The sequence below is a fragment of the Oryctolagus cuniculus genome, chromosome X (assembly GCF_964237555.1).
Source record: "Oryctolagus cuniculus chromosome X, mOryCun1.1, whole genome shotgun sequence".
Classification (NCBI taxonomy): Eukaryota; Metazoa; Chordata; class Mammalia; order Lagomorpha; family Leporidae; genus Oryctolagus; species Oryctolagus cuniculus.
This window is the reverse complement of record NC_091453.1, coordinates 78,304,680-78,321,865: the sequence shown is the minus strand read 5'-3', so window position 1 is coordinate 78,321,865 and position 17,186 is coordinate 78,304,680. Positions and strand designations below refer to the sequence as shown.

Below are 17,186 nucleotides of genomic sequence, written 5' to 3'. Positions count from 1 at the left end.
CAATGATTTTGGGACAAAAACGTTACCTTTTATTAATATACAGACTGTACAATAATGATAAAAGCTAACATTTACACTACTACTAATTATCTACCAGTACATATATTAACCCATTTAATCTTCATAACAATCCTATGGGGTAAGTAGCATTAGGCCTATTTTACAATAAGACACAGAGATAATAACATGCTCAACAAAAAGAATACTATGAAAAAAAGAATGCTAAGAAAATGTTTCTTAGAATCAAGAAAATGCAGTATGACAACCTCTGGAGTTGTTCTACTTAAAATTTTTACTTATTTATTTATTTATTTATTTTTTTTTTTTGACAGGCAGAGTGGACAGTGAGAGAGACAGAGAGAAAGGTCTTCCTTTGCCGTTGGTTCACCCTCCAATGGCCGCCGCGGCCGGCGCGTTGCGGCCGGCGCACCGCGCTGATCCGATGGCAGGAGCCAGGAGCCAGGTGCTTTTCCTGGTCTCCCATGGGGTGCAGGGCCCAAGCACCTGGGCCATCCTCCACTGCACTCCCTGGCCACAGCAGAGGGCTGGCCTGGAAGAGGGGCAACCGGGACAGAATCCGGCGCCCCGACCGGGACTAGAACCCGGTGTGCCGGCGCCGCTAGGCGGAGGATTAGCCTATTGAGCCGCGGCGCCGGCCATATTTATTTTTATTTAAAAGGCAGAGAGGCAAACACAGAAAAAGAGGCAGGAGGGAGTGTAGGAGGGAAGGAGAAAGCAGTTTTCCATCTGCTGGTTCACTTCCTAAATACCTGCAACAGCTAGGGCTGAGACAGGCTGAAGCGAGGAGCTGGGGACTCCATTTGGCTCTCCTACATGGGTGGCAGAGAGCCAAGTACTTGAGCCATCATCTACTGCCTCCCAGGATGCACAACAACAGGAAGCTGGAATTGGAAGACTAGCCAGGATTCAAACCCAGGGACTCCAATATGGGATGTGGGTGCACCAAGCAGCGTCTTAACTGTTGTGCCAAATATCCATCTAGTAGTTCTTTCTTCTGATCCCTCATCACTGTAAATGAGTTTGCAAAGCAGTGACAGATAAATCTTCAGCCTGCAATTTGAAGACTGTTCTATTGAAAAAACTCTACTAATTTTCAAATTTTGTCCAAACTTTTTGCTTGGAATAAGTCCCCTTTACTTACGCAGCTTCCACAACCTTTAGGAGAACAGATGATTGATATCTCAAGCACAGACTGGGACCTGTACTAGGGATTACAAATATAAAGCATACATCCTTCCACTGTCTCTCCTTTTACAACTAGCACTCATCTATCAGCATGTTCTTTGCAGCTGATGCCTGATATGGCTTCACTATGCTTTCAATCCAGTTTTCCAGAGAACCACTTAATGAAGTTGGCATGTGCAAAAAAAAAAAAAAAAAAAAAAAAAAAAAAAAAAAAAAGAAAGAAAAAGAAAAAAGAAAAAACACAAGGGCCAGCACCTGTGGCATAGTGAGCTAAGCCTCCTCCTGCAGCACCAGTATCCCATATGGATGTTGGTTTGTGTCCCAGCTGCTCCTCTTCCAATCCAGCTCTCTGCTATGGCCTGGGAAAGCAGTAGAAGATGGCCCAAGTGCTTGCACCCTGCACCCACGTGGGAGACCCAGAAGAAGCTCCTGGCTTCAGAACGGCCCAGCTCTGGCCGTTGCGGACATCTGGAGAGTTAATCAGCAGGTGGAAGACCTTTCTCTCTGTCTCTCCCTCTGTAACTCTACCTCTCAAATAAATAAATAAATAAATCTTCCAAAAAAAAAAAAAAAAAGAAAAGAAAGAAAGAAAACTTATATGCTATTCCCAGGCAAAATGTTTACTGAATTCACTTATTTTTGGTTCTATTCAACTTAAATGAAAGTGACATCTGAGTGTATAATATGCTAATGTACGCTTACTCTGTGACAAGTGCTATTCCAAATACTACAAAGAAGTTAGGCTCAATTAGGTTATGTGACTTGCCAAAGTCACACAGTTAGTACTAAGGAATGGAACCCAGTATTTTTATACTTGCTCAAATACTATGATATACTCCCATTTCTAAATCTTAGAATGACTAGTAGGAAATTGTCAAGAATAAAAGGGCTAATGAGCATTCTCAGAAGACAAAGAATAAGAAAATAAAAAAGTAAAGCCAGAATGGGTGTTTGGCCTAATGGTTGAGATGCCAATTAAAGCATGTCCTACATCAGAGTGGCTGAGTTTGATGACCGGTTCTGGCTTGACATTTCAGCTTCCTGACAATGCAAACCCCTGGAAGGTAGCAGCTGATGGCTCAAGTAGTTGGGTGCCTGTAATCATGTGAGAGGCCTGAATTCAGTTGCTAACTCCAAGCTTCAGTCTGGCCCAAGGCAACTGCAGACATCTGGGGAGTGAATCAACAGATAGGAGCTTCCTCTGTTTCCATGTCTGTGCCTCTCAAATAAAAAAATAAATAATTAAAAATTACAAATAAAATTTCCTAAAACCCTAAACCTAATATATAACTAGATTTAAAAATATTCTATAAGCCAAATTTTTTACTAATTCAGTTAAACTATACCCAATTAGTATTCATCTGGATTACTGAAGTTTTATTACAATTGAATTCAAATATTACAATAAAGGCCTGGTTTAAAACCAGAGAAAAAGAAATGTCAGTTCATTTCTGAAGCTAATATTAATTTCAGAGGAGTGGAAATAACTTGTGCACAAATACTGACTCAGAATAAATTGGGTAATTTTATAATCTCAGATGGCTTCCATATACCAGTATAAAATTAACAATGATCATAGAAAAGATATAAAATTATTTTCCTTGGAGTTAGATTTTAAACAAAAAAGTACTGTATTTTAAAAAGTCAGTATAGTATTTTTTAAAAGATTTTATTTATTCTTTAAGAGGCAGAGTTACAGAGAGAGAGGGAGGGACAGAGAGAAAAGTCTGCCATTCACTGGTTCAATCTCCAAATGACTGCAATGGCCTGAACAGAGCTGATCCCAAGTCAGGAGCCAGGTGTTTCTTCCAGGTCTCCCATGTGGATGCAGGAAGCACTTGGGCCACCCACCATTATAGTGTTTTATCACAACAATAATGAGATATATTCAATGATATATGGCACTTAAATAAATTAAACAACATTCAAAACTAATTTGTTAATCTAATGATTTTTAACTTGTTTTGTTTAGAAACCAACCAGCAAATGCATATAGAAATGCGTGCTAACAATCTTAAGAGAAATAAAAGCTACTATTTTATATTAAACATTATCACCAAAAAGTCAGATTTTTTATACTTTGCTGTATACCTTACCAAAATAATATTAATTTCTATAAAAGATGTTTGGTAATGTGTTTCCTATAATATATTTCCTTTGATAAATGCAGTGATTTTATTTTGGCTTTAAGGACACTAAATTTTATATACTAGACTAGTAATCTACTCAACAGTAGCTTAGGAATCTAAAGGAATTAATGTTAACTAATATTTTTTTTTTTTTTTTTTTTTTTTTTTTTTTTTTTTTTTGACAGGCAGAGTGGACAGTGAGAGAGACAGAGAGAGAAAGGTCTTCCTTTTTGCCGTTGGTTCACCCTCCAATGGCCGCCGCTGCAGCCGGCGCACCGCGCTGATCCTGGCAGGAGCCAGGAGCCAGGTGCTTTTCCTGGTCTCCCATGGGGTGCAGGGCCCAAGCACCTGGGCCATCCTCCACTGCACTCCCTGGCCATAGCAGAGAGCTGGCCTGGAAGAGGGGCAACCGGGACAGAATCCGGCTCCCCAACCGGGACTCGAACCCGGTGTGCCGGCGCCGTAAGGTGGAGGATTAGCCTATTGAGCCACGGCGCCGGCTTGTTAACTAATATTGACTATGATTCACTTACTCATACAATCTGACCCAATTTATCTTCTTGCTCATAATCTGGCCAATATGCTGAAATAGTTTTATTTAGTTTCACGGGCTTATGTGAGAAATATACTAGTCTTGGCAACTACAAAGAAACAAGAACTGGATTTGAAATACTCAGGTGTGTGCATGCACACACACAGACACACACGTTGAATAAATATACTCAATAATAGTTTTATGAATAATTTACCATTTTCCAGAAACAAAGAAATCCTGTGAATCATTTAGCTGTGTTGGATAAAGTTGCTCAAAAGGCTTCACTCCAGACATGATACGAGTCAACATGGAGCAAGCTCAGTAACGCTTTGACATAAATCTCTACCAGTCTTATAGCTCTTTTGATTATTGGGAGGTAAGTGTTTAAGAGAAATTTTCTTTTTTTCGTAGAGATACTTCATAGAAAACCATGTCTTAATAATGAAAATACTGGCAGTTCTGAATAATAAGTTTAATTTAAAGATAGTATCTAAATTTCAAATTTTCTTGATATTTTAGGAAAAAGTTGTTGACATCCAATTTATTTTGCAGCGTCCTAACACTGACATCTTCTGACAAATGAGGAGAACTACACATCTCCTTAAAGTATTTCCCAGCTTATGTTTGCACCGACTTTATCAAGTAAGACATACGTTAACATTTCTTGAATGAGAATGACAGAATTAACACTTTAAATATTTTCTCATTCCATTTCTAAGCAACTTTAGAACATAATCAGTAGTTTAGAAGTCATAAAAAATAAAATACTTATCAATGAATGAAACTATTAAATCAAAGAATTATCTATTTTTAAAGGCTCATAAAGCTTCTATTAAGGCTTTATTGAAAAGTTCACTAGAGATAGTTAATATAGAGAGTACAAGAAATATATATGAGTGAAATTGACATCCTGTGATTTGATTATTATTTATAGCCCTTGTCTATACTCCTGAGGAACAGTGTTTCTCCTTTCTACTTGTTGAATTCTTTATTTAGTGGCAGATTAACTTTGTGATTATAAAGTAAATTGAAAGTACGTTATCGTGGCTGGCATTATGGCATAGCAGGTAAAGCCACTGCCTGCAGTGCCAGCATCCCATATGGGCACTGGTTCAACTCCCGGCTGATCCACCTCTTTTTTTATTGATTTTTTAAAAATATTTATTTATTTGAAAGTCAGAGCTACACAGAGAGAGGAGAGGCAGAGAGAGAGAGAGAGAGAGAGAGAGAGGTCTTCCATCCAATGGTTCACTCCCCAATTGGCCGCAACTGCCTCCATCCAAAGAAGCTGCATCCATCCGATGGAGCTGCACCCATCCAAAGCCAGGAGCCTCTTCCAGGTCTCCCACGTGGGTGCAGGGGCCCAAAGACTTGGACCATCTTCCACAGCTTTCCCAGGCCACAGCAGAGAGCTGGATTGGAGGTGGAGCAGCCAGGACATGAACCGGTGCCCATATGGGATGCTGGCGCTTCAGGCCAGGGCGTTAACCCACTGCGCCACAGCGCCAACCCCAGCTGATCTACTTCTTATCCAGCTCTCAGCTATGGCCTGGGATAGCAGTACAAGATGGTCCAAGTTCTTGGGCCTCTTCACCCACATGGGAGACCCTGGAGAAGCTCCTGGATCCTGGTTTCAGATCAGCATAGCTCCAGTGGTTGCAACCATTTGGGGAATGAACCAGCGGATGGAAGACCTCTCTCTCTCTGCGCCTAACTCTGCCTTTCAAATAAAAAATAAATCTTTTAAAAAATGAAGGAAATATTATAACTGTCTACTAAAATTTTTTAAAAGTATGTTATCACAAAAATTAAAAGAAAAATAAGAAAGGAGGAGGGAAGGTGGGAAGTATCATTATGTTCTTAAAAACTGTATATATGAAATACATGAAACCTGTTCTCTTTATATAAATAAATTTATTGAAAAAAGAGAAAAAAGTTCACTGAAGTCATTGTAAAACTTTTTTTTTAAAGTAACACTGGGGGTCAGCACTGTGGCACAACCAGTTAAGCCTCTGCCTGCAATGCCGGCATCCCATATGGGTTCCGATTCAAGTCCTGGCTGGTCCATTTCCAATCTAGCTCCCTGCTAATGCGCCTGGGAAAGCAGCAGAGGATGACCCAAGTGCTTAGGCCCCTGCACCCACGTGGGAGACCCGGAAGAAGTTCCTGGCTCCTGGTTTTGGACGAGCCCAGCTCTGGCTGTTGCAGCCATTTGGGGAGTGAGCCAGTGGATGGAAGACCTCTATGTATCTCTCCCTCTCTGTTAACTCTGCCTTTCAAACACATTAAATAAATCTTAAAAACAGCTAAAATTGCATTTTTTCAAAGTGTTCATTTGATATTGGGTTTTCCACAGTAATCTTAACTCTCTGCCTATTAATTAGAGCATACTACTTAGCCTCTCTGTGCCTTAATTTTTCCATCTGTAAAATATAGATGACAATTGAATTTACCTCATAGAGTTGTTATGAAGGTTAAACAAGTTGATATTTGAAAAGCATTTAGAATAGTGCCTGGCATTTTTTAGACCCATATAAGAGTTGGTGGGTGTAAGCTAGTAAAATCATTATGAAAGACAGTATGGAGATACCTCAGAAATCTAAAAATAGATCTACCATATGACCCAACCATCCCATTCCTGGGAGTTCACCCAAACTAAATGAAATCAGCATATGAAAGAGTGATCTGTACCCCCATGCTTATTGCAGCTCAATTCACAATAGGTAAGATATGGAATCAACCCAGATGTCCATCAACTGATGACTGGAAAAAGAAAGTGTGGTGTATATATACACAGTATGGAATACTACTCAGCCAAAACAAAGAATTAAATCCTGTCTTATGCAACAAAATGAAATGTATACAACTGGAAACTATTATGCTTACTGCAATAAGACAGTCCCCAAAAGCAAGTATCATATGTTTTCTCTAATATGTGATAGTTAGTATAGAATACAAAAACATGTATAAAAGTGAAACATACATCATGTGATTTGATTGTTGTTTGTAGTTCTTGTTTATACTCCTGTGGAACTGTGGTCTTTCTACTTTTTACTTGTTGAATATTATGGTTAGTGGTGCATTCCAATTATAATTATAGGGGCCAGCACTGTGGCGCAGTGGATAAAGCCACCGCCTGCAGTGCCGGCATCGTATATGGGTGTTGGTTCGAGACCCAGCTGCTCTACTTCCAATCCAACTCTCTGCTAGGGCCTGGGAAAGCAGCAAAGGATGGCCCAAGTCCTTGGGCCCCTGCACCCATGTGGGAGACCCAGAAGAAGCTCCTGGCTTCGGAATGGCACAGCTCTGGCCATTGTGGCCAACTGGGGAGTGAACCATTGGATGGAAGACCTCTCTCTCTCTCTCTCTCTCTCTCTGCCTCTCCTCTCTCTGTGTAACTCTAACTTTCAAATAAATAAATAAATTTTTTAAATTATGATTATAGAGTGGACTGAATTATGTTTTTGCAAAAATTAACAAAACAAGAAAGAAGGGAAGGAAGGTGGGCGATTGAGAGCAAGAGGGAAATATGGTTATCTTCTTAGAACCATACCTATGAAATACCATGAACTATGTTCTCTTTATATTAATAAAAATTTTAAAATAAAGTGAGAATCCATCTGGCTATATTATACTAAGATAAAGGAGATGTAATAAATATCCAATTTTTGTTTACTAAATACTACAGCAATTTTCCCTACATCATCATTCATGAAGTTTTATCTGTAAACAAATTTTATTCAGTGCCTTTATTAAAGGCTCATAAAGGGGAACCTTCTTCCATATGTGTTCCGTCACTGCCATCCACTTCTCTCATCAGAGGACAAATCAATGGGGCTGCCCAATTTGGGGATGTGAATATGCAGAACTGTAGTTCTGTAGTTCATGTAGTATATCTCATGAATTTCGTTTTAGTAATCAAAAGGGAACTAATTCAATACTACATAATTGTACAACTAGCAACGTAGCAAAAATTTATCTTTCTCATAGGATGTAGTGAATTAAAATTTATTTTAGTCCATTCTTGTTCTGAATTACTGAAATTTTATGGATATAATTGGATTGTATATATCACATCCAAGTGGGATATTAAGATAAAATAACACAACATTTCCTGCATTTAACTAGAGTTATATTATATGTTAACTCAAAACTAAGAAAATCAAATCCAGTAATTACAAAATAAATTTTAAAATTCGATAAAGTACCTTGAAATATTCTTTTCTAATCTGTTTGCTCCGCCTCCTTTCTTCACTTTGCCAGATTATAGGCTGAGATTCTGGCCACTGTTGTTCATCTATTTGATCCTTCTGATTTTCTAAGGGCTATAATTAGACAATTTATTTTAAATAAAGAAATGAGAACAAAATAATAGATACAATAGTATTTTAATGTCCTCTTACCTGCCATGGGAGGGGTGATAACGGTGAATTAACTTCATCTGTTGAGACACTAAAAAATTAAAGATGCCTTAATATGTAAACGTTTAAAATAATCCTTAGATATACATTATGAGCATTATAAACTTACCTTTTTTTAAAAGCAGAAACGTAAAGAGCTTACCCATGACTAAACTTTGAAGTAATAACATAAAACTTAATGTTAACAAAAACATTTTAAGTTCCCAACAACTGTTGCTCCATAGGAAACATCAATATGGGTTTAATTTATGAAATCCTAAGCATAAGACTACTCAAAGTACTTTGTAGAAGCCAGCAGAAGTGTAATACACATATCTATAGACATACAGTCAAAGACAAGACAGGATATTTATTACACTAAAATAATTATCAAAAACTATGTTTAAATCAATTAATAATTTCCTTTGTTTAGATGCCAAAAAGCTCTGGTCAGTAATTCTTTTTGCTCTACTGAATTGTAGATTATAAGCCCCAAACTCTCCATTCTGAAGCAAGAGGAACTATGAAGGAAATTCTTATCATATAGTTTTGTTGTAAGAATAATGAAAACTGCACACACTATTGTTAGCTGGCAGATTTTCACAAGGATTTTCATTGGATAAAATATATAAACAAAATGTGCACTAGAGCTGCTAATATTTTTAACACTATTGAGAAACTTCTATGAAATACAGTAAGAAAGAAAGATGTAAACATTAGTGAGAAAGAATCAAATTCACAAAATTTAGGAAACAAAATTAAGATAAAACTATCATAATAAGAAGGTTATCAGTTAGAGACAAAAGCATAAAAGCTTTCCTATGTACCAACTATAATGAAAAGTAAAATATATTAGAAATATTTATAGCATAACATATCTAGAAAGAAACTTGACCACACATGTATAAGACCTACATGAAAAAAATCACTAATGTCTAGTAAAGGACTTGAGTAACTGGAATGTTCTTGGACAGTAAAACAAGTATTACAGGTATAATTTAACTGTTAAATTCATTACCACAATGAACTCTAACAACAACAAAAAAAGTATTCGTGACTTGCTATAGAAATTTGACAAGTTTCAAAATTAATCTGGAAGAATGGTGTTCCAAAAAAGTTATCAAATAAAGAGGACTTCATTACCAGATTAAGAAAACAAAACTAGAATATAAAACAGCTAGCTCCAAAATCTGCAGATTTTACAAGAGAACATGAATATAGAACTGCAAGTATAACTTATAATCAAAATGTCATTTAAAAGCCTTACAGTGAGGGTGGGCATCTGAACTAGTGGAAGACCCCTTTCTCAGCCTCTCCCTCTCTATATATATAAATTTGGTTTCAAATAAATAAACCGTTTATACAAATTTTTAAAAATCCACAAGTCTATTTCCCATTTGGACAAAAAAGGCGATAGAAATGGAAAATGACTGAGATCAGATAATAAGAAAAAGGAAAAATAAATTAATTCATAACAGTACTAAAAATAATTCAAAAACTAATAACATAAAAAACAATTTCTAAGTGTTCATCATTATTCTCAAAAATTTACCTATATTAATCTATTTCATCTTCACAATAACCACAAGACAGAAACTGCTATTATTTGTGGGTTTTTTTTAGAAGGCTTTTATTTAATAAAAAGTTTCATAGGTACAACTTTTCAAATATAGCAGTTCCCCCCATACCCACTCTGTTACCCCCAAACTGTCCCACCTCCTACTCCCTCTCTCATCCCATTCTTCTTTAAGATTTATTTTTAATTACCTTAATATACAGAAGACCAACTCTATACTAAGTAAAGATTTCAACAGTTTGCTTTACAAATGGGATAAATATGGCTCAGAGGAAGTTAAAAACCTTCCCAACAGACAGATCCAGGACCCAAATTTAGACAGTTCAGTTCTAGCAATCTAAACTCTTACAACTCTATGCTAATTTATCTACAACCTCATCAGAAGAAAGGTGAACAGAACAAAATAGTCAGAGAACTAACATTTACTAAGCATGAGCCAGGCACTAGGGCTGATTTAAAAATTTATTATTATTTTTTTAAGATTTATTTATTTATTTGAAAGTCAGAGTTACACAGAGAGAGGAGAGGCAGAGAGAGAGAGGTCTTCCATCCAATGGTTCACTCTCCAATTGGCTGCAACGGCCAGAACTGTGACAATCTGAAGCCAAGAGCCAGGAGCTTCTTCCAGGTCTCTCATGCGGGTGCAGGGGCCCAAGGACTTGGGCCATCTTCTACTGCTTTCCCGGGACATAGCAGAGACCTGGATTGGAAGTGGAGCAGCCCAGTCTCGAACCGGTGCCCATATGGGATGCTGGCACTTCAGGCCAGGGCGTTAACCCACTGTGCCACAGCGCCGGCCCCCTAAAAGTTTATCTAAAACCTCATAGGTAGCAAGTGCTAAAGTGAGTGTCTCACTCAAATCTTCCTGATGTTAAGGTGCATACTCTTTCAAGTATACTCCTGCGGTGATGGTATCCCACATGGGTGCTGGTTCAGTCCCAGCTGCTCCACTTCTGACCCAGGTACCTGCTAATGCACCTAGGAAATCAGCAGAAGATGGTCCAACTCTTTGGGCCCCAGTACTCCCATGGGGGACCCTAAGGAGGTTACTGGCTCCTGGGTTTGGACTGGCCCACTTTCAGCCATTGTGGCCATTTGAGGAGTGAACCAGCGGGTAGAAGATTTTTCTGTCCCTCCCTCTCTCTGTCTCTGAACTCTCATTCAGATAAAGAAATTAATGTTTAAAAAAATTAAGTATACCATGCTATCTTGCCAAACAATTTCTCAATAGTTTACCATAACTTTCATGTATATATGCAATGACCTAGCGCTCATGCTAATGGCCAGAAGTGGCTAGGAATCTTGTATAAGGCTACCCAGGCATTTCAGAAAGACTGACCAATTTATCCAAAGCCTAAGGAGCCAGAATCTTTCCAGGTCCTTCCTACAAGTCTGTATGTTGCCTAATGAAACTAACGGGCAATCATTTCTATTAGTTGTGGATCTGTAGACTCAATCCCTGTTTTAAAATACAAGCACATCTAAAACAGCAATATATTAGGACTATATAAATTATTTTTAAAAGATTTATCTGCCTATTTGAAAGTCAGAGTTAGAGAGAGAGAGGAGAGGCAGAGAGAGAGAGACAGAGGTCATCCATCTGCAGGTTCACTCCCCAATTGGCTGCAAAGGCTGGAGCTGCACCCATCCGAAGCCAGGAGCCAGGAGCTTCTTCCAGGTCTCCCACGTGGGTACAGGGGCCCAAGGACTTGGGCCATCTTCTACTGCTTTCCCAGGCCATAGCAGAGAGCCGGATTGGAAGTGGAGCAGCCAGGACTCAAACCGGCACCCATATGGAATGCTGATACTGTAGGCGGAGGCTTTACCCACTGGGCCACAGTGCCGGCCCCATAAATTATCAACTTAATGAGTGCTGTGACCATTTCTCTCTTGATCAATGTTGTATCTCCCAGCACATAACACAATTCTTGACATTCAACATTTTAACCTATGCTCCCAATTCATCCACTCAACAAATATTTATTGAGGCCCTAATATGTGTGCCCATGCATTGTGCTAAGTGTAGGGATATGGAAGAACACAAAATAAAGTTTCTAATCTTATGAAATATGTATGGTACTGTGACCAGGAAGTGGCAAGGTGCTGATAAAAAAACAATAAACAAATAAAGAAGTATACATTCAGAATGTATAATGTATTATATTCCATGGAGAAAAATAAGGCAGGGTGTGAGAAACAAGAATAGAGGAGTAGAGGAGGCATGCTCTTTTGTATGTTGTTAAGAGAACACTTTGCTAATGAAGTGATATGTGAAAAGAAAGTCAAAGGTACAAAAGAAAGCCATATGGTTATCTGGGGGAAGATCATTCTAGGCAGACTCAAAGACTTAGAGGGTGAGGGACATACCTAGGGTGATGATATTCAACAAGGAAGCAATAACAGCTAGAGTAGAACACACTAATACAATAGAAGCAAGAGAGACGGCTGGCGCCGCGGCTCACTAGGCTAATCCTCCGCCTTGCGGCGCCAGCACACGGGGTTCTAGTCCCAGTCGGGGCACGAGATTCTGTCCTGGTTGCCCCTCTTCCAGGCCAGCTCTCTGCTGTGGCCAGGGAGTGCAGTGGAGGGTGGCCCAAGTACTTGGGTCCTGCACCCCATGGGAGACCAGGAGAAGCACCTGGCTCCTGCCATCAGATCAGCGTGGTGCGCCGGCTGCAGCGTGCCAGCCGCGGCAGCCATTGGAGGGTGAACTAACGGCAAAAAGGAAGACCTTTCTCTCTGTCTCTCTCTCTCACTGTCCATTCTGCCTGTCAAAAAAAAAAAAAAAAAAAAAAAGAAGAAGAAGAAGAAGCAAGAGAGAAAGAAAAGAAGGAGCCAAATAATGTACAACTTCACAAGGCCTTAAAGGCCTCTAGTTTTTATTCCGAATGAGATGGGCAATCAGCAGAGAATTCTGAAGACAAATGACACTATTTAACTTGCATTTTCAAAATGTCAATCTGAGGTTTTGTGGAAGAGAGACTAAAGGACAGCTAGGGCAGAAAGCTGGGAGGCTGGGACTAGGGTGGTAGGAGAAGAGCTGATTAGACAGGATCAGATTTCAGATATAATCTTAAGGTAGTCAACAAGATTTGTAAATGGATTAGATAAGGAATGTGACAGAAAGTTGCACATTAAGGATGACTCCTGAGGGCTTTAAGTTGATCAACTAGAGGGATGCAGTCAACATTCTGAAATGAGTAAAAGTGCAGGAAGGACAGGGAAATTAAGAATCTGCTTTTGGAAAGTAGAGTTAGACATTCCTAGTACACACTGAAGTGGCAATGTTACTTATGCAACAGGGTATACAATTCCACACTGCGTATGTATGTACACATGCACATGAATGCAGATACAAATATTCATGTGCAAACAAGAAGAAAGGTCTAAAAGGAAAAACAACAAAATAATTACTTGACATCTTTGGGGAACAGGAAAACAGGTGATATTTATTTGTTTATTTTTTTCTCGATATTTTCTTAATTTCCTAATTTTTCAACAACAAAGCTACACTGCTCCTGTAATCAGGAAAAAATGATTTCTGTTTTATTTATTTTTTTTGACAGGCAGAGTGGACAGTGAGAGAGAGAGAGAGAGACAGAAAGGTCTTCCTTTTTCTGTTGGTTCACCCCCTCAAATGGCCTCTGCGGCCGGCGCACCGCGTTGATCTGAAGCCAGGAACCAGGTGCTTCCCCCCCCCGCCCCAGTCTCCCACGCGGGTGCAGGGCCCAAGCACTTGGGCCATCCTCCACTGTACTCCCGGGCCACAGCAGAGAGCTGGACTGGAAGAGGGGCAACCAGGACAGAATCCGGAGCCCCAACCGGGACTAGAACCCAGGGTGCCGGCGCTGCAGATGGAGGATTAGCCTATTGAGCCGCGGCGCCGGCCTCTGTTTTATTTCTAAAGAAAGAATTAGGTGACTGGAAAATGAGAAAATTAGTCTTTTTTTTAAAAAAAAATATTTATTTATTTATTTGGGAGTCAGAGTTACAGAAAGGGAGAGGCAGAGAGAGAGGTCTTCCATCCACTGGTTCACTCCCCAAATGGCCTCAACAGCCACAGCTGGGACAATCCAAAGCCAGGAGCTTCTACCATGTCTCCCACATTGGTGCAGGGGCCCATGTACTTGGGCCATCTTCTGCTACTTTCCCAGGCTCAATAGCAGGGAGCTGGATTGGAAGTGGAACAGTGGAGACATGAACTGGCACCCATATGGGATGCTGGCACTGCAGGCATAGGCTTAACCTACTACTGGCCTGAAGTAACAGTTTTAAGAAGGTTAGGATTGGTCAGCATTGTATGTGAAAGTTTGGAGGTATGAGCAATTGAGAATTTCTCAAGAGAATGTTAGAACCTGAAAAGGAAAGCTGTGATAGCAATTAAAGAAACTTAGGGAAAGGTAATAAAAGAAGCTTCTAAGGAAGATAAAATGTAAGATGGCATAATCTGTATTTGAGAGAGAGTAGGAGGCAAGAGTTTGCTCGGCAGTTGCCATGGCACTTGAGGTGCTCGCATACCCTATCAGATCATCTGGTGTGAATCCCAGCTCTGTTTCCTGATTTCAGCTTCTTGCTAATGCACACCCTATGAAGCAGCAGGGAATGGCTCCAGAACTTGGTTCCCTGCCACCAGGTAATAGACTTGGATTGAGTTCTTGGGTCCTGGCTTTGGAATGGCACAGTCCCAGTTGTTGCAGGCATTTGGGGAGTAAACCACCAGATGAACATCTCTCTCTCTCTGCCATTATTTCAGGCAGTAATAGCAGTATTAGTAAATGAATGAAAAAAAAAATAGATGGAAGTGACACCATTAAACTTATGTTACAGAGCCATCAAAATTCTATGGTGCAGAACTCAGATTTAAAGCTAGGCAACGGGCTGGTGTTGTGGTGAAGTGGGTTAAAGCCCCAGTCTGCAGTACCAGCATCCCATATGGACGCCAGTTCCAGTACTGGCTGCTCCACTTCCAATCCAGCTCTCTGCTATGGCCTGTGAAAGCAGTGGAAGATAGCCTGGGTTCTTGGGCCCCTGCACCCATGTGGAGGACCCGGAGGAAGCTCCTGGCTCTTGGCTTTGGATTGGCGCAGCTCTAGATGTTGTGGCTAACTGGGGAGTGAACCAGTGGATGGAAGACCTCTCCCTCTCTCTCTCTCTCTCTCTGTGTGTGTAACTCTTTCAAACAAACAAATAAATCTTTTTTTTTTTTTTTTAAAAAAGCTAGGCAAAACTGAACAAAGGACCTATGTCTGGTGACTGCTGAAATAATCCCCATAGAAGAAAGGTTCTCAACCAATGTAATTGCAATAGGAATGGGGAAGTTAGGGCAGATGTAAGTATTTCAAGATGCTATAATTTTCTGTAATTGACTAGATTCAGAAGGGTGCTTGAGAGAGGAGCTTTCAATAATTTCAAATAAAAATAGTGGACCATCCGATCAGGAAGACCACGTAAGAGTTTGAAAAAAATAAAGTCAGCTTGAACTGTCAGATTATCTAGCAAAGGATATCACTGGGACATGTGGTTCTGGAGGAAGAAAGTGTTCCTGTTATCATGTTAAGTCTTGGGGTTATGAAACAGACAAACTCAGTTTGAATCCTGACTGTACAACCTACTGCCAAAATGATCTTGAGCAAGTTTTGAGAATTTACTTTTTTTAAAGATTTATTTATTTATTTGAAAGGCAGTTACAGAGAGAGAGGGAGATAGAAAGTGTGGGGGTTGGGGGTGACAGAGGGAGAGAGAGAGAGGAATTTCTTCTATCCACTGGTTCACTCCCCAAATGGCCACAATGGCCAGAGCAGGGCCAGGCCAAACTGGCTACATCTAGGTCTTTCACATGGGTGCAGGGGCCTAAGCACTTGGACCACCTTCTGTTGCTTTCCCAGGTCTACCACCAGGGAGCTGGACCAAGGAGGGCTGTCAGGACATCAAAAGGCTTCCATATGATATGCCAGCATTGCAGGGAGCAGCCCAATCTGCCACACCACAATGGCAGCACCAAATTTTGAAAATTTCAGAGCCCAGAGTGCTATTACACCATGGAACCTCACTCAACTTTTGATAATTTCTACAGGTGGATACTGTGGTGTAGTAGGAAAAGCCGGCACAGCCAGTTTGACTTCCAACTGCTCTACTTCCACTCCAGCTCCCTGCTAATGGGCTGGGAAGGCAGTGGAAGATGGGCCAAGTGCTTGGGCCCTTGCACCTACGTGGGAGACCCCAAGGAAGCTCCTGGCTCCTGGCTTTGGATCATTGCAGCTCCAGCCATTGTGGCCATTTGGGGAGTGAAGCAGCAGATGGAAGACTTCTCTGTCTCTTCCTCTATCTGTAATTCTGCCTCTCAAATAAATAAATAAATCTTAAAAAAAGACAATTTCTAAGCCTCTGTTTTACCACCTATAAATTGGGTATAACAGCTTCAAAAGTTACTGTGAGGATTAAGTGAGATAGTACATATAAAAATTAATGACAACACACGTAACACTCAATAAATCCTAATTGTCTGATTCTGTCCTAATTGATTTTCCCTAGTCCTTCACATTCCTACTCCTATGCCTTTACATTCAACTCTGATTCAGATGCAAATTTTCAATCCATCAAAGACAAAAATTAGAAATTTTCATTGTTTTCTTGCCCTCTGAAATTCTAATATGTGGACATACATAATATACTCAGAAGAATTTAGTAACACTCAATTGAAATCAAAATACAAAAAATATCATAGAAAATAAGCATAATCAATAATAAAGAAACATTATTCTTGGCAGTAACAGTAATACAATAAATGTTAAATGACTGAATAATTCTATCAAGACAAATAAAGGTATAAGCAATAAAGTAAAATATAAGTTTTTAAATTTTGTTTATATCAAAAGTAAATGTTTTGGCAGGCACCGCAGCTTACTAGGCTAATCCTCCACTTGCGGCGCCAGCACCCTGGGGTTCTAATCCCGGTCGGGGTGCCGGATTCTGTCCCGGTTGCTCTTCTTCCAGTCCAGCTCTCTACTGTGGCCCAGGAAGGCAGTGGAGGATGGCCCAGGTGCTTGGGCCCTGCACCCGCATGGGAGACCAGGGGGAAGCACCTGGCTCTTGGCTTCAGATTGGCGCAGCTTGCCGCCACAGTGTGCCGACCACAGTGCGCTGGCCGTAGCGGCCATTTGTGGGGGTGAACCAACGGAAAAGGAAGACCTTTCTCTCTGTCTCTCTATCTATGTGTAACTCTGCCTGTCAAAAAAAAAAAAAAGTAAATGTTTTAAATTATTAAATTCCTGGTTCCTGGTTTGGCCTGGCCCAGCCCTGAGTGCTGAGGTCCTCTGGGGAGTGAACCAGTGGTTTCAAGA

The 17,186-nt window shown here is 40.2% G+C and overlaps 1 protein-coding gene across 7 annotated transcripts in view; it reads right to left on the bottom strand.

The window, feature by feature from the left end:
* The window catches only part of LRCH2 (leucine rich repeats and calponin homology domain containing 2), a 197,033-nt gene that overhangs the window by 21,848 nt on the left and 157,999 nt on the right, over positions 1-17,186 (bottom strand). For all 7 annotated transcript variants that reach the window (XM_051827276.2, XM_051827277.2, XM_070066580.1 and 4 more), the window contains 2 exons: positions 8,274-8,322; positions 8,079-8,195 (listed from right to left, as the gene is read on the bottom strand). In XM_051827276.2, coding sequence (XP_051683236.1) covers positions 8,079-8,195; positions 8,274-8,322 — 166 coding nt within the window. The remainder of the gene's footprint in view (positions 1-8,078; positions 8,196-8,273; positions 8,323-17,186) is intronic.